The following is a 27,611-nucleotide window of genomic DNA, read 5'->3' as shown; positions in this document are numbered from 1 at the left end:
TATTCCTCCCCTCACTGACACCAACGATGGGGCACTATTCCTCCCCCCACTGACACCAATGATGGGGCACTATTCCTCCCCCCACTGACACCAACGATGGGGCACTATTCCTCCCCTCACTGACACCAACGATGGGGCACTATTCCTCCCCTCACTGACACCAACGATGGGGCACTATTCCTCCCCCCACTGACACCAACGATGGGGCACTATTCCTCCCCCCACTGACACCAACGATGGGGCACTATTCCTCCCCCCACTGACACCAACGATGGGGCACTATTCCTCCCACTAACGCCAATGATGGGGCACTATTCCTCCCACTCATACCAATGATGGGGCACTATTCCTTCCGCTGACACCAATGATGGGGCACTATTCCTCCCACTGATACTAATGATGGGGCACTATTCCTCCCACTGACACGAATGATGGGGCACTATTCCTCCCACTGACACCAATGATGGGGCACTATTCCTCCCACTCATACCAATGATGGGGTACTATTCCTCCCACTCATACCAATGATGGGGCACTATTCCTCCCACTGATACCAATGATGGGGCACTATTCCCCCCACTGATACCAATGATGGGGCACTATTCCCCCCACTGACACCAATGATGGGACACTATTCCTCCCACTGACACCAATGATGGGACACTATTCCTTCCACTGACACCAATGATGGGGCACTATTCCTCCCACTCATACCAATGATGGGGCACTATTCCTTCCGCTGACACCAATGATGGGGCACTATTCCTCCCACTGATACTAATGATGGGGCACTATTCCTCCCACTGACACGAATGATGGGGCACTATTCCTCCCACTGACACCAATGATGGGGCACTATTCCTCCCACTCATACCAATGATGGGGTACTATTCCTCCCACTCATACCAATGATGGGGCACTATTCCTCCCACTGATACCAATGATGGGGCACTATTCCCCCCACTGATACCAATGATGGGGCACTATTCCCCCCACTGACACCAATGATGGGACACTATTCCTCCCACTGACACCAATGATGGGACACTATTCCTCCCACTGACACCAATGATGGGACACTATTCCTCCCACTGACACCAATGATGGGACACTATTCCTCCCACTGACACCAATGATGGGACACTATTCCTCCCACTGACGGCAATGATGGGGCACTATTCCTCCCACTGACGCCAATGATGAGGCACTATTCCTCCCACTGACGCCAATGATTGGGCACTATTCCTCCCACTGACGCCAATGATTGGGCACTATTCCTCCCACTGACACCAATGATAGAGCACTATTCCTCCCACTGACACCAATGATGGGGCACTATTCCTCCCACTGACACCAATGATGGGGCACTATTCCTCCCACTGACACCAATGATGGGACACTATTCCTCCCACTGACACCAATGATGGGGCACTATTCCTCCCACTGATACCAATGATGGGACACTATTCATCCCACTGACATCAGTGATGGGGCGCTAGTCCTCCCACTGCAAAATTACAGTTATGAAGTAGCAACGAAAATAATTTTATGGTTGGGGGTCACCACAACATGAGGAACTGTATTAAGGGGTCGCGGCATTAGAAAGGTTGAGAACCACTGTATTAGAGGGATTTTGAGCTTTATTCACTTTTTTCAACACACTGCTATTATTTTGAACACAACTGTATATGTGTTTCAATTGTGTAGTTACCTGCTTTAAAGCTGAACTTAACTCCCAAAATAGAGTTTGTTCCACTCAAACTCTTCCCCTCCGCAATCACAAATGCTGTTTTTTTTTTTCTCTGTGTTCATTTATATTTCTTATATTCTTTTATCTGAGCCCACTACCTGCCACTATTCTGGCCTAGGGCAGAATGACATGTCCCTGGCCCTGCAGCCTCCTGGGATACTTATGTCACATTTCAAAGGAGGCTACAGGACCAGGCACACAGAGCAGCTAGAGGACAGGATCAGCGCGTTATTGGGAACTGGCTGCTTGAACCTGCAAGAGACAGTCAAGAGAACCAAGATGGTGGTGCAAGACCCGGGTTATAAAAGGATTTGGGGCATAGTTGATTTTTGTGGTGCTCAAGAACAAATATTACAAAAATCTGAAGACAATCCAATTTATTAGTACAGTAAGTACCCTACTTACAAACGTTTAAGTTGCAAACTTTCAAAGATTACAACATCTGCTCGCATGTGTAATCATGTAAAGCTGGGTACACACTCTTTTTTTTTTCATTCAACCCAACGGACTGAATGGAATAAAAACAGATAGATCGCCGTACCAACACAGGCAATCTTGGTGCTGCGATCTCCCCTGCTGTGCCTTTGTGTTCTGAAACACCCAGAACTGATCAGTGCTCACAGCCAATGTCTGCAAGCTGATCTTTGTTGGACTTATGAACAACTTGGATTTATAAACGTGCTTCTGCAATTGAACTCATTCGTAGGAGGCTTACTGTATAAAGGATATGTTTATGCTAATAAATTGGATTGTTTTTAGATATTTGTAATATTCATTCTTAGGCACCACAACAATCCACTATGCCCCAAATCTTTTTGTGTCCTATAAGAAAGTTTGGATGAGGTCTCATCTTTTGCTTCCACCAACCTGTTCCTCGATAAAAGACCTGGGTTAATGTTGCCCAAACAGCGGATCACAGCAGGACAACGCTCGATTTGTGTTTGAAAACAAAATCTGGGGGGGGGGGGCAAAGTTAAATACAGCTTTAAATATTAATACACTTTATTTGTGTTATGGAGGAAATGCAAAAAGCATTGAAACCCTTCAGTAGTTCTGATATTTCCATATTCTATTAAAAAATGGTTATTAAGGTTTGCCATTGTCACTATATAAGAGGGACCTTAGCTAGCAATAGGGCACTATAGTACAATAGGACAACTTAGCTGGCAGCAGAACACTATACAAGTGTTGTTACCACTATAGGAGATCGTCCGCTCCTCCCATGCTCGTCTCCAGGACTTCTCCAGAGCTTCCCCCATCCTCTGGAACTCTCTACCCCAATTTATCAGACTATCGCCTACTCTGCTCACTTTTAGGCAATCTCTGAAAACCTCTCTCTTCAGGGAAGCCTATCCTGCCCTCAGCTAATAATGGAATCTTCTACTCCTCCCACCAGTCCATCCCCCACAGTTACTACCTTTTGTACCACTAGCCCCTTCCTCTTAGATTGTAAGCTCCAAGGAGCAGGGACCTCCTAACCCTCTTGTATTGAACTGTATTGTTACTGTATTGTCTCCCGTTATATTGTAAAGCGCTGAGCAAACTGTTGGTGCTATATAAATCCTGTATAATAATAATAATAACAAGACCTTGGTTATTAGCGGGTCACTATACTGGATCTTTTCTAGCAACAGGCCACTATACCTTAGGTGGCAGCAGTTCACTATATGGGACCTTAGGTAACAACAGGCCACTTTATGTAACTTTAGGTAGCAATAGGTTGCTATGGGGCACCTTAGATAATAGCTCAGTACCAATAGGCCACTATTCAGGGCCTTTGCTAGTAACAGTTTATTTTATGGAACTTTAGCTAGCACAGATCACTATATGGGTCATCAGCTAAAGAGGGGTCATTGTATGGGACCTTAGCTATTAACAGAAAATTATACAGAACTTTAACTAGGAGCAGATCACCAAACGAGACCTTAAGCTGGCCATACACAGAATACTTCCTCCATCTACTCTACACAGTACAGATGTACAGATCTCTCATTGAGACTAGTGTATTTTGACAGCCCTTACCAGCAGCTGCTACCTGAACAGCATCTGCAATTGATTGAATGCAGCTTCTGTTTGGCCCACAATTTCAAACTCGGTTCCTCTGATTTTGCAATTGAAGGATGTCAAGCAGGAGGGAGGTAACAGGGCCATCCAGTAAGCGAATTCTTGGGGATCCAGCCAAAATTCGAAACAGTGTATGGCCAGCTTTAGTTAGCAGCTGGTCACTATACTTGGCCTTTGCTAGCAATATGTCTCCATACTGGGCCTTTGCTAGCAGCAGGTTACTACATGGGACCTTATTTAACAATAGGACACTTTAGTGGACCTAAGCTAGGTCACTATACCAGTCAGCAGGTCTCTATATTAGACCTTATCTAGCAGCTTTTCACTAGAATGTAGCCAGAAACAGGTTTCCACACAAGACCTTAGCTAGTAACATGTCACTACATGGGAGTGTAGCCAGCAATAGGTCACACTGTGAGACTTTACCGAGCAACAGGTCACTATACATACTATATACCAGTGTTTCTCAACCTTTTTTCAGTCAAGGCACCCTATAAAATGATGGACAGCCCCGAGGCACTCTTTAAAATGATGGATAGACTAGAGGCACACCATTCTAAAATGGGGTGCCTCTAGACTGTCCATAATTTTAAAAGGGCACCCCATTCTAAAATGTGAAAGTATTCTAATAGTTTTATATAACTCAGCAACATCCACACATGTAGGACAACCAACGATAGAGGTTCTTCCAGAGCAAATACACTTTTGCACACTAAGTGGTATTTCAGCTTTTCTCTTCTCCCTCAGTTTTTCTCCATCACTGAGCTAATGTGACCCCAGCACTGATGGAGAGGGGGGGAGAGGGTCAAACTAGGATGCTGTGCAGGCAGTTGACAGCCTCCTTATCAACTGATGATGTCATTAGTTGTCAGGACGCCGGCAGCTAGGTGGTCGTAATGGTGCACAATGAAAACCTGTGGCTTTGTGTAACTAAAAGGCAGGCTTGTTCCACCCACTGGCTTGTATACAAGTTTTGAGCAATTTTTAGGCATTTTGCCAAGGCACCCCTGAAGATACCTCAAGGCTCCCCAGGGTGCCTGGGCACCCTGGTTGAGAAAGACTGCTATATAATATAGACTTATGGGACCTTAGCCAGCAGCAGAAGACACAGGGAACAAATTCATCTGCATAGAGACATTATTTGAATTACTGTGAAAACAATACAGTGTTACTTCATCCGGTAACCTGAAATCTTGATTGTAAATGTATCCAATCAACAATGCTTTTAGTCAATATTCCTACAAAGAGCTTGTTTGTCCTTCTCATTGTGCTTGTCTTGGTTCAATAGGTACATGGCCCCAGAATTATTGGACGATTCTATAAATATGTATCATTTTGAGTCATTCAAATGTGCAGACATCTACTCCCTGGGCCTTGTGTACTGGGAAATTGCCAGGAGATGCTCTGTAGGCGGTGAGAACTTGTTATTTTTATTTCAAGTGGAATTGCCTTTATTGTATTTATTACCTTGTTCCTGTTATTTCTTGCATGGCTCATAAAAACAATTTGTGATGCAGCCTGCTCTAATATACAAACATAAAAAACAGACCCTTGACCTGTCAGATTGGGATGTCACATTGTTTTATTGTCCTGTTGGCTGATGACAAATGGATGTTTCTGTTTTCTTGCTTTATTTATGCATTATAGCCCTTAGTCCTTGGCGTAACAGGATAGAGTGTTCCCCATTAATAAAGGACTTTGGTCTAATGAAAATGCAGAATGTTTTTTTTTTACAATAAGAAGTTGGTGAAATCATTAAAATTGATGTAGATTCTTCCATTACTTGCAAAGGGAGAGCAATTAATATGTAGCCAGCAACCAACAATCTGAAAAGTTTGGAGTCTGTGCTAACACCATTCACTGCATCACAGTGAGGTCAGCTTTGCTTACATAGAGAACAATTTAGAAAACAGTTATTGCATGATGGAAGCTAAATTTGTTTTCCTTGTTTAGTCCTGGTTAGCTATCGTTCTACAGCAAAGGAGTGGTGGCCATACACAGGACTGAGAAGAAGCAAAAAAAAAGAAACCAGAAATTCTATGTTCAATTTTTCATTTAGGATGTAGATGCATTTAAAGTGTTACTAAACCCACAACAGTGAAATCAGTCTGTATATGCAGTAAAGCATGCTTGTTATTCTCACTGTGGAACCTAAGGGGTTAATCCTCCACATTGTGTAAAAAGGATGTTTGATCCTGTGTTCTCTGATCCTGCCCTTCTTCCACTGTCCCCAATTCATTTGCTGATAGAACAGAGCCTTAGGGGCAAGCTACACATGCTCAGTTTGGTGTGTATGCATGTGATCAGCACAGGGCCAATCAGCGCTGTCCAGACAGAGGGTCAGGGGTTATGCAGCCACATAAGACAATCAGGGGAGAATGAAAACTACAAGCTTTAACCGGTGCTCTGCTGGACACTGATAGTAGTCACAAGACTGCTGGTAGAAAGGTATTTCGCAGTTTATATTTACTAAAACTATTGCATTTCCATGTTCTGTGTACTGTGGGAGACCAGATATAGTGAATGCAGGGTCCTGGGTTTAATAACAAAAGAGTTTTGGAGGAGCTGCATCCTTTCAGTAACAAGATTATGCCTATATGTTATATTTTTAAATACATTATCAAGACTGTACTAGAATGCCCGTTATTTGTCATGAACCTATTATGGGCACTTTATCTTTAAAAGATATTTGGTTTTGGATGAAACAATAAATGGTTACGTAGCAGGAGTGTGGTGCCTTTCACTAGAGCTCTGTGCAGGACCTTCTTCCCCACACCACCTCTAGTTTCACCATCACCTTCCTCTACCAGCTGGAGCTATGAGAATGACTCCTGGACCTAAATCACATTGAGCTGTTTTAGTGTAATAGCTTTAGCTTGGTATGTACATATTATGTAAGGCAAAAGAAGATTCTGGCTTAAGTCCAACCTGATTTAAGGTTCTGTTCCAAAATGCAGTATACGCCTAGATTTAGTGTAACAGCATAAGTCCAGCTATTTGAAGGCTGTGAATTGAAAAGTAATCTGTATTTTGATCTGTCTTTTACATGCTGGCAGGTGTTGTGGATGAATACCAATTGCCTTACTATGATATGGTGCCTTCTGATCCATCATTGGAGGACATGAGAAAGGTTGTTTGTGAGCAGAAACTTCGACCCAACATTCCAAACCAATGGCAAAGCTTTGAGGTATTTCATTTCTGTACTCAAATACACATCTTTGCTTTCATTGTAAAATTCAAAAGTAGGTTCTCTACCTTCACAGATCACCATGGTACTGATTTGCTTTTGGTGGCCCTCAAGAGCTTGTTGCTTTTCACTAATTATTATTATTATTATACAGGCTTTATATAGCACCAAGAGTTTGTGCAGAAAAACATTACAATTACAATTCAATTCAATTCAAAGGGGTTAGGGGGGTCCTACATGTGAAAGCTTACAATCTAAATGGAGAGGCAACTGATACAAAAGGTAATAACTGTGTGTGTGTGTGTGTGGGGGGGGGGGGTAGGGTTAATGGAGAATACAACATTCCAGTTTTTAGGTAAAGGTGGGATAAGCTTCCCCAAATAAAGTACTTTTCAAGGATCACCTGAAGGCAGAGTTGGAGATAGCTGAATGGATTGGGTTAAGGAATTCCAGAATAAGGGAGAGGCTCTGGAGAAGTCCTTGAGGCAAGCATGAAAGGAGGTGACAAGGGAACTAGAGAACAGAGGTCTTGAGGGGAGTGAAGAGGGTGGTTTGGGTGATATTTTAGGTTAAGGTTGGTAATGTAGCTTAGGGTAGAACTTTGCATGGCTTTGTACTGTATGTTGTAGTTAGTATTTTGAATTTTATGTGCTTGGCGAGAGGAAGACAGTGGAGGGATTAAGAGAGAGGGTTGGTGTAGACCAAGTTGTTGGATAGGTGGAGGAGTCTGGTAGCAGCATTCATGACAGGCTAAAGGGGGGAATTGTGTGCTTAGAGATAGGCCAACAAGGAGGGACTTTCCATAGTTGAGGTAAGAGATAACAAAGGAGTGAAGTAGACATTTTGTGGTATCAGGTTTTAAGAAGTGGGGGAGTTTTATAAATATTGTGGAGATGAAGGTCAGTGGGCAGTGATTGAATGTGGAGCTGAAAGGAGAGGTCCGAGTCCAGGATTACAACTAATTCCGTGGCCTGAGGGGAGTGGTTGATTGCAGTGTTGTTGATCTTGTTGGAAAAACTGAGGGGAGCAGGAAATGTTATGAGCTCAGTTTTGGAAAGATTAAGTTTAAGGAATTGGTGTGACTTCCATCCAGATAGGTCAATTAGTAAGTCATTGATGTGTTAGGAAAAAGAAGAGGTGAGCGTGGAGAGATAGATTTAGGTACGGTCAGCATATTGATATTGGTAACCGGTGAAGTTATCAACTGACCCTGGGAGGAGGTGTAGATAGAAAATAGAAGTGTTTCAAGGACAGAGGCTTAGGTAATCATATGGAAAGAGGAGAAGAGCAAATAGAATTGTAGGTGACAATGAAAGTGTGCTGAGAAAGGTAGGAGGAGAACAGGGAAAAAGCAGATTCTTGGAGGCTGAGGGAGTGGAGATTTTAGAGAATGATCAACTGTGTCAAAGGAAGCAGAAAGAGAGCCATTTCTGTGGAGTGTTGTGGGCAGAAGCAAAACTGAAAGGGGTTGAGAAGGTTGCCAATAGTAAGATTGTAACTCAGATGGTTGTAAACTATGCATTCTAGAAGTTTGGAGGTAAACAGGAGTAAGGAGATGGGTGTTAATTGGACAACAGGGTTTCTGTGAAGGTTTTTTAGTATGGGGTTGACCAGTGAATGTTTTAGAGGATTGGGGAAGATGTTAGAAGAGTGGGAGAGATTTAAGATGTGAGCTAGGAGTGTAGAATAGAGTGAGGCAGAGAGCAAAGTATTTGTGAAGGATCCAGGGGGCAGGTGGTTAACTGGGCATCAGACAGAAGTTTGGCAATCTCTTCTGTGCTAACAGGATCAAAGAAAAAGTGTTGAATGTGTTAGACATGGTATCTTAGGTGGTGGGGATTTGAGGACAGTGGAGATCTTGTCACAATTTGCACCAGTCTTGATTTTGAAGTAATTGCCAATTTTCCAGACAGTGAGTGAATTAGTGGGTGGAAGTGGTGTGGAATGCAGCAGAAAGCAGCAATTTTGTAATGCTTATAGTTTTCTCAGTAAATGGGTGTTTTATTTTAAAGCCAAACTTTATCCAAAACTACTTCTTTTAGTTTTTTAGGTTTTATTTTTAGAAACCCTATCAGTTTATTACTAGAATTGATACCGAAATTTGGACAGATTTAAATTCGGTCTGAATGTCATTATTTTGACTGTCCAGAGCCAAAAAAGAATTTCAGTGTAATCTTTTTGGTGGTTAGGTTTACCAGATAGCGGAGGATCGGGAAAGCGTATTTCTTTTTATTGTTCCACTCAATATAAATGAGCAATTCATTTTTATATTTGCCCATTGTTGGGTTTGAACATTTTTCTGGCAACCTGGCTGGGTAAAGATAGAAGGTAATAGAAAACATACTGTTAGGTGTAACCTGTGCCATTCAAGATGAGAGGTTTTGGGTGTCTAGGCATTGGTAGGGCAGTCTTGGGCAGTATGCAAGTTTGACAATTGCCGGACAGTATTTAATAGGGTTGGAACAATCTGGAATGGTATAATTTGGCAGGAGGTAATGTGAGCATCATAGACTGTGCAGTTTGGGTGTTCATAGATCTGTCTGGCAATATGTGTGTAGTGCTACCCTCTTGAGGGCTGCGGTGTTTTTGGATCCCCCTAAGCTTTGCACAGCCAAGAAACATGCATTTTCCATTCTTGCATCCACAGTCCATGAACAGTAAATAACCTTGGTTTTTGTTATTTTATTAGGGGAAATAACTTGGATGAGGCAATAGGGATTATGGGATGGTCAGCTTGACTGAATCAATGCATGGGGACAACTTCCTTCCTATTTACAGAAAAAGATCCTGGACTGTTCTCCTTGAAAGTCTTTATGGATCAGTAGCGAAAGCCCCTTACAGGCTAGGGACTTTTAGCCCCTCGGAAAGTTAGCACAGATTGTTGCAAACTACATGCATAAGTATCTCCCCTCCCCTGTAGAACTGCTCTAAGCTTCACAGTCTGCAGACCCTACCAGCCCTTCTGTCTGCTCTGAAGATCTCCCAGTACAAGGATAAAGGATTAAGCACAGCGTTGTCCTTTGATTTTTGCTACATGTGGCAGTCTCTCCCCTTGTGAATTCCTGGGTGTGCTGATGTTCTCACTCTGTCCTCTTTGCTCTCACTGCTCCCAGGCAATGATCCTGTTCATACTGTGATGCTGACTGGATCTTCCTGGGCCATCCAGAGACCAGCCTGGAGACCAAGTCCCCTCCTAGACCTAGGGGACCCCTCCCAGACCACCGACATCCTCTTCAGCACTCCATATTCCACCCAACTCCTCTGCTAGCATGGCTCCCTCATATTTATGGGTTAGCCTTACCACAGTACTGGGACCTCCAAACTTGGGTTGGCCAGACTCCCATAAACTTGCAGATTTAGGCCTCCACCTGGCTCTGGAAGCTTCCATGGTCCTCCAGAACCAGGTGGAGGCAACCTGCCAAGTCACCCATCATGACCTGCAGTAACCCAACCTAATTATTGACTCACACAGTTACCATGAGTTATAACATAATAAATTTACCTACACTAACACTAGTAGCAGACTAGAGGATGCTACATGTGCTATCAGGTTCATGGACAGCTTTAAATATTTGACAGATGTATTTACTTTTTTCAGGTCTATCCAAAATTTAAAAAAAGAAGCATTTGGACTGGAGCTGGGTTTTTAACAGCTTATTGGCAGCGTGTTTACAGTTTGCCTACATAAATTCAATGATATGCTTAATGGAAATATTTCTTTTTCTAGGCCCTTCGCGTGATGGGGAGGATAATGCGTGAGTGTTGGTACGCCAATGGCAAAGCTCGTTTGACAGCCCTACGTATAAAGAAGACCCTCTCTCAGCTGTGTGTAGATGAAGACTTTAAGCTGTAATTGTGTGTTTATAGGACTACAACAGTCACACTATTATGTGGGATTGTTGGTAGCTGTGTTTGCTCTACCTCAGAAGTAACAAGTGCCAGACCAGAACACTAAGAACAAAATGCTTCTTGGTTACATTGGTTTGCTAAAGACTTTGCTGACTGGCCTTTTTTACAAGGCTTGAACTGTACATATGAAAATTAGCAGGAAAGAGAATTTATATATATAAAATATGTATTCAGATATATTTTAAGCAGGAAAATGCTATATATAACTACAGTCTTATATGCTTAGAGCAGAATTCCACTAAATGCTACTTGTATGCAAAAAAGCCACAAAACACAAACTTGTAGGTAAATGTCATGCTTGCAAACTTGTTTTGCAGTATCTCCCCACATCCATATGCCAGGACCCTGGGGGGGAAATGTGAATTTTTGCTGCTCAATGTGGCTATTCCTCCTTAGGAACTCATAAGCAAACATAGGGTCAATTCACTGAAGCAGAACATCTGAGATATATTAATTACCATATGCTATATTTAAATATACACAATCAAAAGTGTTTCCATTGCATTAATGACTATTGACTAATTACCACCTCCTCATTATGTTAGCAATTATGGAGAGAATTTTGTATGTAAGCATCAATACACAAAGATTTTTGATCAGTTTAGTACACCTTAAATAACTAAAAGACTTTAACTTGGTATAATGTTTTAATAAAAACGTTGCTCTGTTTTTTTTTATTATGGCCTGGCAAAAGCGCAAAAATGTAAAAAAAAAAAAGTTACCTTTTTTAACTACTTTATTTACCTAATTTTTTAAATATTGTCATTGTATCTGACATTTACAGTATAAAACAGATGAACATTGCCATCTTCAGTTGTACCGCCAACTGTTGGCTTAAGGTTTATTTTGTCAATAAAGCCTCTGGTCTGCAGATGATCACTGTGTTATAGAGAGCATAGTGATCACATGATCATTAAGCATTTTGATCAGTGGGCATTGAGAGGCACTAGTTACACAAAATGGCTGTGTATTAATGTTTCCAGAATGGGGCGTCATACTGGGAAATTTTAATATAATGGCAGGGGGAAGGGGTTATGTGTTTTAATGGAAAAAATTAATGCTAACCTGCACAATATTTATCTTTGTGAATTGTACATTATGATGAGAAATTATAGTAACTCATACAGCTTAGTGAATTGACCCTTATGTTGGAACCAGGTAAAAAAAAACAAAACTCAGCTCCCGTGATGCAGTAGGAGTTTCCTGGTAGGAATTCTATGTAAGCAGTGCTATCTGTCAGGATGATGTAGTGGAATTGGTACAGTCACATTGTGCTTATTCAATCAGGCAAAACGCAAACTGCAGCACTTCATAGCAACCATTTAGAATGCAGTTTATTGAAATCATATTACTACAAGATGGATTCTGACTGGTTGATATGGCTAATGTCCTTTCCCCTTAGCACTTTGCTCTTACTGTTTTGTTGAATAAGTTCAGTTGTACGTGTGTATCGGATACTAGATTGTGTATTAGCAGCTCTCTTATTGCACATAAAACAGATGAAAATGTTCATTTTTTATTTTTTTTTTTCACAGTATTCTGGCATATTAGAACAGAGCTCTTCTTTAATATGGCAAACAGTCAATCAGCAGAGCAACATATAAGCACATAAAATTTATGTCTTATTTTTTTTACATTTTTAATTAAAAAATGAACATACATTATATAGTATTTATCTTTGTATAAGCTTTTACTCATTTAAACTTGAAGTTGACCTGTCGTCTTAAAATGAGCCTATTTTACCTCCACGCTGCCATAAGCTCGGGAGTTGTTACGTTCTCAGTTGATATGAAGAAGCCCCTGCTCCTGATTCGCTCTGCCAATAAGATATTTGGGGGGGTTATTTACTAAAACTGGAGAGTGCAAAATCGGGTGCAACTGTGCATAGAAAACAATCAGTTTCCAGGTTTTATCACCAAAGCTTAATTGAACAAGCTGAAGTTAGAAGCTGATTGGTTACTATGCACAGCTGCACTAGACTCTGAGTGCACTGGTTTTAGTAAATCTCTCCCTTGGGGGTTTATTTACTAAAGCTGGAGAGTCCAAAATCAGACTCCCTTCTGCATAGAAACCAATCAGCTTCTAACCTCAGCTTGTTCAATGAAGCTTTGGCAATAAAACCTGGAAGCTGATTGGTTTCTATGCAGAAGGGAGTCTGATTTTGCACTCTCCAGCTTTAGTAAATAAACCCCTTGGTGTCAACTGATGGGCAGGATTAGTGTTCAGGCCAAGCACCCTGATTGGCCAACTCGATCTAAAATTGATGTTCATCAGAAACCATGTAATCTAATTCTGGTGGGAGTCTACAAAGTTAGACTCTTCCAGGCATGACACAACATTTGTTAGTACTTAATATGTTATAATTCTGAGGTTGGGTTAGGCTTATTTTCAAACCATAGGTAATTGTAATTGTTGTTAAATGGCTATTTCTCTATTGTTCATTGAGGGATACATGTGCTCACTGTAAAATCCTTTTATATCTATTGAAGGACACAGCATGATATTCATTATGTGTGGGTAATACTACTTTCTGTAGATGGCAGTATATCCCACATGTAATAAATATCATACTGTGTCCTTCAATAGGTATAAAAGGATTTTACAGTGAGTACATTTTTTGGGATTAGTAAAGAAAGTGATTGTATTTTATTTAAGGGAACTGTTTTAAAAATTCAATTCGCATTTCATACTTTATTTGTGTTTTTTTTATATTTAGTTATTGCACTATGTTTAGGGACATGCAGGATTGATTTTATGAATAGATATATGAAAGGCAGTACTGGACTGTGTTTTATTTCTACATATATCTCTTACTAGCCCACATCTCTGCACAGGACCAAAATACTTCCTTTTTATGAATTCCTTTTTGATACAGCGTATTTGTTGAGAGCCAGCTCTGCTTACTTTGTCCGGTATGAGAACAGGATGTGTGTAGGCTGCAGCAATATTTGCTATTTTATTAAAGCATGCTAGCCTGATGTTGAGAGATCCACAGGGTGTCACACCATCCAACAAATAAACTCTTGAACCCACTAAAGTATGAGTTTGTGGGCTGGTGTAGACTTGCTGGAGATGTTAAGTTACCAGTCTGGGCCAAATAAATGGAGTATGAAGCTCACTGCCATTAAAGCAGAAGTTCAGTCAAATACTAATTAGACTTAAACCTGCTCCCACCCCCATTCTAACTTCTATTCTAACTTCCCTGTAAAGGAAAGATGTCTATACCTACCTATGCTGAGGGCGCTTTAGTCCAGTCACATGATCTCCAGCAACCAGCTTCAGTGAAGAGCTGCAGAGTCGGTGTCTTGACGTCATTTATAGGCTTATTATGGGACATCCATTGTTGCCTGTCCCTTCTCTACTATGAAGCCAGCGCTGATCATGTGACCAGACCGTAGCACCCTCAGCATAGGTAAGTGTACAGGTTGTTAGAATAGGCTTCGAATGGGGGTGGGAGCAGGTTTAAATATAGTTAGGATTTGACTGGACTTCCACTTTAAAGGCTCGCTTTTCATTATTCACCATCAATGGATAGAGCTAAAATGGCAAATCTTGTTTATTAAAATCTACTGAGTCTTGAAAATCTGCTTAAATTTTGCTCATTTCTGTGGAAAGGGGTAGATAACTGTATTGCACTTTCAAACACATATTTCAAGGGTTACTTCCTCTTCCTCCAAAGAATATCACTGTTGTAGGTAGATGCAAGTTGAATCTCACTATGGCTTCTTATATACACTATATTGCCAAAATTATTGGGACGCCTGTCTTTACACATTCATAAACTTTAATGGCATCCCAGTCTTAGTCCGTAGGGTTCAATATTGAGTTGGCCCGCCCTTTGCAGCTATAACAGCTTCATCTCTTCTGGGAAGGCTGTCAATGAGGTTTAGGAGGGTGTCTATGGGAATGTTTGACCATTCTTTCAGAAGCGCATTTGTGAGGTTAGGCACTGATGTCAGACGAGAAGGCATGGCTCGCATTCTCCACTCTAATTCATCCCAAAGGTGTTCTATCAGGTTGAGGTCAGGACTCTGTGCAGGCCAGTCAAGTTCCTCCACCCCAAACTTGCTCATCCATATCTCTGTTAACGTTGCTTTGTCCACTGGTGCGCAGTCATGTTGGAACAGGAAGGGGCCACCCCAAACTTTTCCCACAAAGTTGGGAGCATGAAATTGTCTAAAATGTCTTGGTATGCTAACACCTTAGGAGTTCCCTTCCCTGAAACTAAGGGGCCAAGCCCAACCCCTGAAAAACAACCCCACACCATAATCCCCCCTCCATCAAACTTTACACTTGGCACAATGCAGTCAGGCAAGTAACATTCTCCTGGCAACCACCAAACCCAGACATGTACATCGAATTGCCAGACAGAGAAACGTGATACGTCACTCTAGAGAACAGGTCTTCACTGTTCTAGAGTCCAGTGGTGGCGTGCTGTACAGCACTGCGTCCGATGCTTTGCATTGCACTTGATGATCTATGGCAGCTGCTCGGCCATGGAAACCCATTCCATGAAGCTCTCTACGCACTGTTGTTGTGATAATCTGAAGGCCACAGGAAGTTAGGAGGTCTTTAGCTATTGACTCTGCAGACAGTTGGCGACTTCTGTGCACTGTGCACTTCAGCATGCGATGACCCCGCTCTGTCATTATACGTGGCCTACCACTTCATATCTGAGTTGCTGTTGTTCCCAGTTGCTTCCACTTTATTATAATACCACTAACAGTTGAGCATAGAATATTTAGTAGCCAGGAAATTTCACGGATGGACTTACAGTATTGCACAGGTGGCATCGCTTGAATTCACTGAGCTCCTGAGAGTGACCCATTCTTTCACAAATATTTGTAGAAGCAGTCTGCATGCCTAGGTGCTTGATTTTTATACACCTGTGGCCATGGAAGTGATTAGAACATCTTAATCCAATGATTTGGAGGGGTGTCCCAATACGTTTGGCAATATAGTGTGTATTGGGTGCTCTAGCAATAGGAACCAACCTGATTTAGGCAGTAGTAGAAAAGCCAATCTACCTTTTACCTGTAATTACTGTATACATGTCATATCACTATAATGGAGTACAGGGGAGCTGGGATATACATTACTGAGTATTGTATATCCCAGCTCCCCTGTACTCCATTATAGTGATATGACATGTATACAGTACTTACTGCTTGAGTCCCCCGCGGCGGTGGAGAGGGTGTCTCCTCTCAGTGGAGGAGAGCGGACCTCTCCTGCACCTGTCCCCTCAGCGGCGGTGCCGAAGAAGCCAGAAACCGGAACTCGGCTTCACAATGAGGCTTGGAGCGCAGCCGCTCCATCATCTGTGCTCGCCTCTCACCGCTAAAGAATTTCTCCTCGCATTTGCGAGCGAGCGAATGGCTTTTCAAGCCCTGGTATAGTGGATGCATTAGTTTTCTTTTTTTAATGCTTTTTCTCTCTCTGTTTTCACCTGGTGGATCTGGCCAGTAACACACCTCCTATTAGAACGCCCCCATTCTGGATGAAGGAGCACAGGGGGCACAGCAGACAGCAGCATTGTCAGACTGGGGGGGAGGAGAGTGTTATAGATACTAACAGATTTAGATACACTAACAAATTGAAGCCAAATATCAGGTAACACTGCAGTTACGCAAGTAGTTACAGCAAGTTTTTTTTATCCTTTTGGGATAAAGGTTATACATAAATAAATAAAAGCTGATCATTGTAAGCACCCCTGTCAGTGGTAAATGGTTTGTATCAACTCACTTTTGAGCCTAGGTTCACACTACAGCGGTGCGGTAAATCCCATGTGATTCGCACAGGAACCGCACCGCATTCCTGTACAAATCACATGCAATACACTTTGTATGGCTCTATTCGCACCACACTCGCACCAAAAACGTGCAGGACCCTTTTTTGATCCGCACTAGAATTGGATCGCATGGGTATTCACACTTATGCAATCCAATTCTGCACATCGCACTGCGTTTTGCGGACCGATGTCGGGGTGTTAACTCAACACACTCGCATCGGTTCATATGATCGGGGTGCGATTGTGATGCAGTGCGGAATTTACACTGAAAACTCTGCAAATTCTGCACTGCATCAGTGTGAACCAGGGCTGAGTGAGTTATTTAAATTGTCTCGACTCTCTTAAATGGTACATTTGCAGGAGAGCTTGTTTGGTTGAAAAACAACAGACCTACTGACAGGATCATCAGATGAAAATAAAGGAAAGAAAGCCTAAAAAAGAAAGCTAATACAGCCACCACATCTAAGAATTTCTTTTTGGCTTTAATACTGCTTTAAAGAGGGTCAACCAGGTACCTAGCATTTAAAGAATGATAAATTAGCAATGGCGGCCATTCAGAAGAGGAAGCTTTTACTTGTTATCACCTCCATCACAAATTAAATTATTCAAACCCAGAAATATGAGACTAAATAGTCAAAATTTCAGACTAAGCTTTAAATTTGAAATTTTGACAATGGTGGCTCCGGGCTTCGCTACAAGTCTGAAAACTGCCACTGAATATTTAAGATTTCAGTGACAGTTTATATTTTTCCACTGTAATCATCATTTGTTTGTTGTCTCGTGTTTATAATCTAGTTCTCGATTAAGTTTAAGACTTGGTTCACACTAGCCCCAACTCTGCAGGGTGGTTGCAGGTGGAAATTAATGCGATTTCTGCATTCGCAACCACCCGCAGCCGCATTGCGCTTCTCTTGCGAGACGCGGGGAGTGGGGTTCATTCTCAATGGCACCCCCACGCATCTCATCCTACAGCACGATCGCGGCACAATCACGGGCGTGGGAACCGATCGGAAACATTTCTGTGCAGATATGTTTCAGAAAACATGCATGCACCTTTTCCTTGGGTGAAACGTGGGTACAGACAGCAGCCCATTCAAATGAATAGGTTGCTGCACGACCCGCACTAGTGTGAACCAAGCCTAATACTCAAACAGTTTATTGTATGACTCTAATGATAATTTATTTTATCCTGACACCATGAAGCATGTCAGGTGCACTTAGTATCAGTGATTGCAGTCTGCCTAATGAATTCCTCAGGTGTTGGGTTCATTTCAGACAATCTCCTACTGAGCAGACATGCGTGGTATAAAAAGACAGATTTGGGGAACATACTAACTGGAGTTGCATCAATTTGCTATCTCATTGCTAAATGTACAGTATTTCCCAATGAAAGCTTGTTGGATAAATGAGGTTCATTTCTTCTAGGGCTTGATTATACTAGCGGCAAGGACCACCGTGCTTCTTAGAAGTGATCTGCACTCAGATTGCTTTTCAGAGGCATTTGACGAGCAATGAGGAGGCGATGTGATTTAACCCCCTAAATGCTGCACTACTACACAATTGAATGGCTCGTGTTTGATGGACGGAAGTGCCCCCTGAACGCAACAGGGGATTTAATCCTGCCACGGTGGCATCATGGCCGTGGCATCTGTACTTTGCAGCTTAAGGAATAGCGGTTGGAGGAGGTAAAACACAGCCCAGCCATGTAGGGTTGCCACCTTATCCCTTTAAAACCAAGCACATATTAATTACACAGGTTCTGAGGCTAATTTAATGCAGGTAAGGCACTAAATGAGTTTAATGACCACCTTAATCAGCCACAGAACCTGTGTAAATAATATGTGTTCAGTTTTAATGGGATGAGGTGGCAACCCCTACAGCCATGTGTTTTTACCACCCCCCTTCCCCAACCACAAGTGTAAATGAGCCCTTAGGCCCCATTTAGACCTCACACTGCCGGAATAAGCATTCCATCTCGTGATTTTAGAGCCCAATTTTCACACAATTTCACGTGTCGCACATATGGCAGCTCATTCACTTCACTGGACTGCCCTATGTGTGTTTGTCACCCAAAGGAATCCCTTGCTGCTTTTTGGGCAACAAACATAGCACAATTTGTAAACTCGTGTTTCCCCACAATAGCTGCTTAATTAGGTCATGTGACAATCTTAGCAGAATCGCACCACGTTTGGGGTACCAATAAAGAGTAATGGCACTCTGCGATTTGGAATGGAACAAGGCCTGAAAGTTTATTAGCTGCAGGGGTGGACTGACCATTGCGGAACTCGGGTGCTGCCCGAGGGCCCAGGGTCAGTAGGGGACCCCATGAGATGTCCCTGGTACCTTTCATAGGCTTTTTTGGGTGTGGTTTGAGTGTGGGCAAAGACACAGGGGCCCCATGATCCCCTATTGCCCGGGGGCCCAATGAGTTGTCAGTCCACCCCTGATTAGCTGTTTAGCTTTTAGGCCCCGTTCACTGCATAGTGTATTGGAATCACGGACAATTCTGCCCGTGATTTTGGATCACTCTAAAAACACAGTAAAACGTTCAATGTACTGTAATACTACTATTCATTCTTAATGACACCCCAAAAGTGCAAAAAAAGCCCCGGTGTGTTTTGCATGAGAAATGAACAAAAAATGCACCAAATCACACTGTCCACAAATGTGCCCAAGTTGGCTCCAAAAAAGGGTATAGATGATACTTTGGCACATTTTTGGAGCAGAGGGCAACCATTCAATGGAAGTGTGTTGTATTCCAAAAACATGGCAAAAAACATACAAAAAAAAAGTGTGAGAAACCCAGCACTTCAGTGTCGCTAGATGTGAATGAGGCCAAAGCACTGGGGTTTAGGGGACATTCTGATATTTCAAATAGCTACAAAATATATTATACAAAGGTACAAAAAAAAAATTCACATAACATGACTTCAAAGTTGAACTGCAAAAAATGTTCTGTTTTATTTGAACAGAGGAAGGAAGGGTTAGTGCACAGTTTGGGAACCATTGGGTTAGAGCCTCTGTCTTTTATTCCAGATGCCCTTTGTGATGGTAGAAGGAGAGATAAGGGCAGAAGTGGGAGGAGTTTCCAAAAACTGGCCCTGTTTGGTTTGTTTATCTATTTATTTTGGCCCAGATATTTTGTAAAATTATATATTGGTATAGAATAATAAGGTTTCATGCGTTAGCAGGCAACCAACCAGTCAACAAGATTTTTGATTTTAAAGCATGCTTTAGAAAAATTACCCCTGGAATTTGATTGGTCACTATGGCTGACAAAGAAACACTGTACACATATTGGGTTCCCTATTTCTACTTACATACAAGTCCCTTCGTCATCAGACCCAACAGAACAATATAATTCCATTTTTTGTCCACATGTATCAAAAACAGCTGCCTTTCATTATAGAATTATTTTGTGGCTATAAATATTCTACCAATACAGTATACGCCTTTGTTCTGTGATGTTTATTGTATGTTTATTCTATATACCGACATTCTTTGTAGGCAAAGCACAGTATGACCAGAGCTATTACATGCATATTGTTTTACAGGTATACATTGTCAAACTTGGGCTTTTTAATGTATTTTTCATGCATTATTTTTATCAACCTGTATCGTTTTGTAAAGTGGTAACTATAGTCCATTCCTATCAGTGTTTCAGTGAAATAATATATATATATATATGTATATAAATATATATATTTTAAATAAAAAAGGAAATGGTGTTCACTGTTTATATATTTTTATTCTACATATTGTTTAGTTACCCTGTCATTGTTTTGATGCGTAGACAACAGGTATTAACATGCCTTGGTCAATGGCTGTTTACCTTATCAACTACAAATTCTAAATTCAAAAATGCTTGTCATTGAACAAAGGAAATGTACATTAACGCATCACAACACACCTGTCTTATGCAGGCCATACATGGGTTGAATTCCGAATTAATTTTCTTTGAAAATCAGATATTTTGTGCATTTTGTAATTCAATGGTGCCACCATTGATTTCAAAATTGGATCAAACAAGGCTTTAATTTCACCTCATGTTGCTACAGAAAAGAATTTTCGTGGCCAAGAATTTTCTTTTCTTTCAATGTCACAGCTCATGCTCATTTCTTTCTCAATTACATTTCTTGCATGATTCTTCCATTATTGATTAGAAATTCATTTGTCTTTCAAAAAATTGCCAACATGCCCAATCATTTAGATTTGACGGTTGCTCGAAAATCTGTTGCTGTGGCCCACTAAATTCGAACAAAAATTCTCCGAAATGCTTTCAAATAAAAAATCTTTCAGAATTCGACGCATATATGGATGGCTTAATGCTACAATAAAAAAAAACTCACCTTGGTGCGCATATAGCTAAATGGGCCCTCAAGAAAAGTTGTAGAATGTTCTTACCTACCAAACCATTCCTCATTGTTTTCCTCAGACCCACTGTCTTCCTATTGGCATAAGAAGCCACCCATTTGGTGCCAAAAGGAGGGAGTGGGGGAAGGGGAGGAGGACTAGAGAGGAAACATGGAAGCTATAGGCAATATTTGCATATTAATGCACCCAATCTTTTGGGGATCCCAAGGTGCCCTGAAAGTAGTCTGTTGGTAGTACATGGAAGTGCCTCTCTATAGACTGGGACCAATTTGGCAAGTATAAAACAGACAACATATTTTTCAGGGTTTGTTCACCCAATGCTAAGAATAAGAACTATCCTTCTAAAAGGAAAGGGTAAAGCCTCGGCCATACATTGAAATTCGGCTGGTCCCTGCTGAACTGGCCATGTTTCGATCCATGTATGGGCAGACTGGTTGGACAGGTCAATCTATCAATCAACTTGTGTACAACCAGCCTGTTGAAAAATGTTCTTTCGATCAACGTTATTATAACTGGTGGTGCTGATGAGTGTATTCTGATGGTGGGGAAATCTTTGTGCTGTCAAAATGCAGAGGCTCAGCAGGAGAGATTTAGATACACAGAATATAACTGGATACTAACATTTATAGGGACAGTTGATCCAGGGAATATCCGATTGCCTGTTGGGGGGGTCAGAAAGGAATTTTTGCCCTGCTGGAGAAAATTGCATCATGCTTTGCTGGGGTTTTTTTTGCCTTCCTCTGGATCAACTGTGGGTATATGATTATAACCTTTTTTTTGTTAATGGTTGAACTGGATAGACTTCTTCTTCTTTCACTATGTAACTATATAACTATCTTTACCAAGGGATCCCCCCAAACCACAGTGAGTGTACAGATAGGGGAAACAAAATAAAATTACTCGTGTGTGGCCAGTTTTGGTTTGGAACCAGGAAAAATGGAATTTGATATTGTTAAATTGGATTCACTTCCTAATCTCCTTTGTGGTATATACGTCTCACTTCTTTTTACTCAGAAAGTTGTAGACCAATGGTTCTTGACCTTAGAGAGACCCAGGTTTGTTAAATTCTTCCCAGACCTTCTATGCCCCAATATGGTAGCAATTGGCAGTTAGATTGTAATTGGCCTGTTGCCGATCCCCATTCTATGTTTGGGCTATAGATACACTTTAAATCCATAACTTATTATCATAAGAAGCTTTAGGACCAATTCATTAAATCAAAGAGGAGAAAAATAGGATACAATTGCAGCTGTATCCCATTTTTACCCAGAAATAAATGGTGAAATCTGATTGTTTCCTATTTGCTACAACTCCAGTTCTGTGTATTTTCTATTCTCGTTTTTATTGTACTGTAATGTAAGTCCCTAGAGTAGACATCTTTGTTGTGACTCATCACACCAATTAGAATGGATATAAATTAGACACATACGGTTCGTTTGGTTCCAAATATAAATCGGGACAAAAATGTTGTTATTCGAATGTATCCGAATCTCCAAATGACAATAGTAATGAATTTGAATTAATCCAAAATAAATGATAATGAAACAAACAAAATTCATTCCTTTCATTCGGATGTTTGAAGCATCTGAACAAAACGAATGCTCCAAATTATTTGATAATAGCTGGTTGTTAAGGAGCTGGTGGCCGGCCAGCTGCCCTATCCTTAACAACCAAGACTTCTCTGCTGTCAGCCGAACCCCCTGTTTTCAGCAGAATGCAAACAAAACAAATGCTGGTTTTAAAAAAGGAAAAGAGTGTGCCCCAATCAAACAGCCAACATTTTTTTAAAAAATGGTGTGGGGTCCTCCCCAAAATCTATACCAGACCCCTATCTGAGCATGCAGCCTGGCAGGCCAAGAAAGGGGGTGGCGAGCGAGCGCCCACCCCACCGAACCATACCAGGCCACGCGCCTTCAACATGGGGGGGGGGTACTTTGTGGGAGGGGTGCTCCTCTAAAAAAAATTGTTTTTTAATTTGGTGTGGGGTTCCCCTATAAAATCCATATCAGACCCAAATGGGGGGTGGGGGAGACCCCAAGTTGTGTTTGGAAAAAATATTTAAACCGGCATTTGTTTTGTTTACATTCCACTGGAATCCCTCTGACAGTAGATGAGACATGAATGTTAAGGATGCTGCAGCCGGCTTGACGGCTCGATCCCTAACAAACACAGGATTAGGATCGGATCAATATTTTTGATTTTGATTTTGATTTTGATTCAAAAGCTAATACTTCTAATCCACATCTAATATAAATTTGCAACATGCAATTTAAAACTGAGTATCAATGAAAGCAGAGTGATCACAGGGGCAACATTGAGCTTGGCAGACAGCAGAGAAATATTGGCAGGAGAAGACCTCACCCACTGCAAAGAATACAGAGACACTGTGATTGGCTGCAGTGCAGCCTGGGAAAGGAGGAGCCCACCCAGGAAACTGTAAAGGACTACTGGGACTGCCTGGAACTATGGGAGATATAGTCCCCAGAAGACAGCCTCTATTAGGTAAAGTGCTGTATGGGACTCCAAGCCCCAGGATCGCTGGTGTTCTGGAGAGAAGGAAAAGGGAAGGAGAAGCCTAGAAGAGGCAGTTTCACATGGGGAGTGAGAAGTGACAGTTGGAGGGTGCTTCTCATGTTAGGAGCACCCCCTAGATCCAGGGTTCAGGTATATAAATACTTGGTTAGATTTGATTATTTTGTTATTGTTTATTACTGTGACATTTTGTTATTGTTGTTATTATCTTGTTGGGTATGCAGCCCAAATAAGTCCTCCTTCATCAGCCTTTTTGTGTTAGAGGGTGTGGCATCTGGAATCAGGAGCGGTTCCTCCAGATGTAAGTTCTACACCAATATATACCCCAAACTGACCACCCTCCATAGCTGACTCATACAACATCCATGAAGTAGATTGCATGCTTTCCTGCCAACCTACCGTAACCATCTTTTGGGGGGGGGGGTTATGACAAATTGCCCTCCCCAAAAAGTACATTGCAATAAGGTAAATAGGAGAACCAGAACCTTCACTAAGAGTGGGTTTGATAATAGAGTTGGTAGTGCATGCCTCCATACAGGACAAGGCCTTTGTGAGCAGAGGGAATTCTCTTCCTCGGAAATTAATCAGTAATCTAAGTCAGTGTTTCTCAACCTTTTTTCAGTTAAGGCACCCTTTAAAATTATGGACAGTCCCAAGGCACCATCTAAAATTATAGACAGTCTTGAGGCACCCCATTCTAAAATGGGGTGCCTCAACACCGTCCATAATTTTAACAGGGTACCCCATTCTTTAATGTGAAAAACTATTATAATAGTTTTATATAATGCAGCAACATCCACACATGTAGGACACCCAACATTAGAGGTAATTTATTCTTCCAAAGTAAATACACTTTTGCACACTGGTACTGGCTGGTATTCCATTGTTTCTTTTCTCCCTTAATTTTTCTCCATCACTGAGCTAATGTGACCCCCAGCACTGATGGAGAGGGGTGGGGGAGGGTCAAACTAGGATGCTGTGCAGGCAGCTGACATCCTCCTTATCATCTGATGATGTAATTGGTTGTCAGGACGCAGGCGGCTAGAAGGTTGTAATGGTGCACAATGGAATCCTGTGGCTTTGTGTAACTAGAGGAAGGCTTGATCCACCCGCTGGCTTGTATACACGTTTTGGGCAATTTTTAGACATTTTGCCAAGGCACCCCTGAAGAAACCTCAAAGCACCCCAGGGTGCCTGGGCACCCTTGTTGAGAAAGGCTGATCTAAGTAATTAGGAGCAAAGGAACTACTGCCGCCAGAATATAACAATAACCTTAAGTGCAGTATATAGATGCACACCAGTATGGAAATAATACAAGTTTTATATTATAAATGATCAATAACAGTATATACATTCAAAGTACAAACAGATCATATTACTAAAGACCTTATATGATATCTGAATATTCAGGCTGAGTTAGAGCTGTGAAATATTTAATTTTGTCTCCTTATTTAGTTTACTTCCTCTAAGTCTGACACTTCAAAGGAACCTGTCAGCATAGAAACATGTTCACTGCGACTTGTTGCTTGTTTGTCGCAGGGCTGTCATCATTGCTGTTCCTTCAATACTTTATGAGTCATTCACCTAGAACACATCTGTGCATATCAGGTATCAGACACCAAATAATATCATGGAAGTTCTATATTAGTAATGCTAATGGGTTGATTTACTAAAGGAGTTGAGAATCTTCACACAATACATTGTGCAAATCTTCTCTTCAATTATCCCATTGTAGGCAGATGAAATAAGTGTAGCCAGGTACTTGATGAACTATGATGAACAAGTTATGGCAGCTTGCAGCAGCTCTTCCCACTATCACTGAACTGATATGCTGATTGATCTCACTGTCTGCCTCTTGCCAGCAGGGGAAGCCGGGAAGTCAAGGAGCTCTATAGACTTCTATGCTGGCTACAGTGTGAGGTGGGAAATTAAGTTCAGTAAAGGAGACTTCTATTAACCATTGCAACTGCATTTCCCAGAGCAGGGGCGGACTGACCATTTGGAAACTTGGGCACTGCCCGAGGGCCCGGGGTCAGTAGGGGGCCCCATGAGATGCCCCTGGTACCTTTTTTTTTTATAGGCTTTTTTTGAGTTTGGGCAAGGACACAGGGGCCCCATGATCCCCTATTACCCGGGGGGGCCCCCATGAGTTGTCAGTCTGCCCCTGTCCCAGAGAGATTGCCAGCAGGAGGGGAAATAGCTGCATTTTCTCAGACTGTACAGGACACAGCTGGGTCTTACTATGAGGGAGCCAGGAGAGTGCACATCGCTGTCCAGTGTGCACCATCATACAGCAGAATCCGTAGTGCTGAGTCTAGATCTACAAAGTGGATTGATCGCTGTATGTGATCTGCAGTATCGCTGTATATCCCTTACTCATGAGGCAAGTGTTAGTGAATTGATGTTTCTTGATCTTAAAATTACTATACAGAATGATACCATTATTGCTTCCACCTTTTTTAAGTCCACTGATAGGAACAGCCCTATACCTAAGGGGAGTTATCATCATCCCTCATGACTAGCTTCCATACCAAAGCGTCAGTTTTTTGCGTTTAAGGCGCAATTGCAGTCACACTAAAGATTTTTTGGAACAGGCCAATTTTCTTAAATCTAGATTTATAGAGAAGGGTTATATCGATATTGATTAGGATAGGATTATATCAGAGGTAACTCTGTGGGACAGGAACTCATTATTAATAGAGAGACGTAGATCATCTACTGACCCTAGTTCTTTGGGCCTTTCACTTATCACTTCCTTTTCTGCAGAGCATTAGAAAATTAAAAAAATCATCCAGAAACATTGGTCTGTGTTAAAGAATGATCGATTAGTAGGCCCCATCTTGCCCGATAAGCCTTTAGTTACTTTTAGGGGAGTTGAGAACCAGGGTGGCCCCTAATAGTTACAATCCTCCTATTCGTCCGGTATTTTTTCATGACTATAAAGGTTTCTTTCCTTGTAGAAAGTGCAATATGTGCAGGATTAAAATACTAAAAGATAGAAAAATCTTGAGTTTCCGGTCGACCCAAACTTTGAGGACTTATGTCCGGAGTTAGTCACGTTTCTGAGCATGCGCGGGACCAGCGTCTGTCTGTCTGTCAGGTTTGCCTGATGAAAGAGCGCTCAGAAATGCATCGCACACCGATGACATTAGACACCCAACGTGACTAACTCCAGACATCTTGGAGACCCAGCCAGGCTTCACCATCCATGCTTTACTTGATGCAGCACCACCTGCTGGCGGACCAAGGTTCACTCCTCTCCGGATCAGTCATCTACATCTGGCTACAGACGTTTTACACCACTTCCCTATGAGCCTGTTTTTATTATACAAGATGTGAGTTGCTATACTTACCTTCTTATTAAATATTGTCACACAGTTTGCACTTAGAGGTGCTGTGTCCTTTTGTTTCTTCTACTGCAGAGTTTGCTTTGCTCCATCGCAGCCTGCCCTTAGTGCCTACTGGATTTCCTCTGCCCACATCGGAACTTAATTTACTATATACATGGACTGCTAAACCATGCACCTGCCATTCTCCTTGTACAAATTTATCTGGTAAGCCTCCCTTGAGCACTGAGTGGGGTGACACGTGGTGTATTTGGATACCTTTTAGTCACTGGAGACACGTGATTGGATTTATGGACATTTCAATGCTTTTTGTCACTGGGACTGATTTAATCACATTACAGTGTTTGTTTTCCATTTGTTAAAATTTGTTCACATTTTATTTATTTTGGTAATTAGCACTGCACTTTTACATGCAATATCGCTGTAACTGTTGAACTGCTGCTGTGGATTTATTATCTGCTGCTAGAGAGAAGAAGCCCTTTAGGAACTGACCATATAGCCAACTAGTCTCCTTATTGATACCTATAGGCTTGAATGGGACTGTTCTCATGTGCACCGATAGTGCAATGTAGCCCCAAGGCTAGCAAGCTGAGTTAGGACTAAATACCGCCCCTTTACAGTAGGCATGTGCATGCCGCAAATTTTCATTTCGCATGCATT

At 41.8% G+C, this 27,611-nt stretch overlaps 1 protein-coding gene across 1 annotated transcript in view; it reads left to right on the top strand.

Annotated features, from left to right (window-relative positions):
* The window catches only part of ACVR1C (activin A receptor type 1C), a 109,577-nt gene extending 95,084 nt beyond the window's left edge, over positions 1-14,493 (top strand). Inside the window, exons 7-9 of the mRNA XM_089659726.1 lie at positions 5,103-5,227; positions 6,871-7,001; positions 10,729-14,493. Of these exons, the coding sequence (XP_089515852.1) occupies positions 5,103-5,227; positions 6,871-7,001; positions 10,729-10,854 (382 nt within the window). The 3' untranslated portion in view covers positions 10,855-14,493. The remainder of the gene's footprint in view (positions 1-5,102; positions 5,228-6,870; positions 7,002-10,728) is intronic.
* Positions 14,494-27,611: the final 13,118 nt, after the last annotated feature.

This window comes from Staurois parvus, unplaced genomic scaffold (genome assembly GCF_062004578.1).
Source record: "Staurois parvus isolate SC_StPar_1 unplaced genomic scaffold, SC_StPar_1.0 ptg000031l, whole genome shotgun sequence".
NCBI lineage: Eukaryota > Metazoa > Chordata > Amphibia > Anura > Ranidae > Staurois > Staurois parvus.
This window is presented reverse-complemented; position numbering and strand designations above follow the sequence as displayed.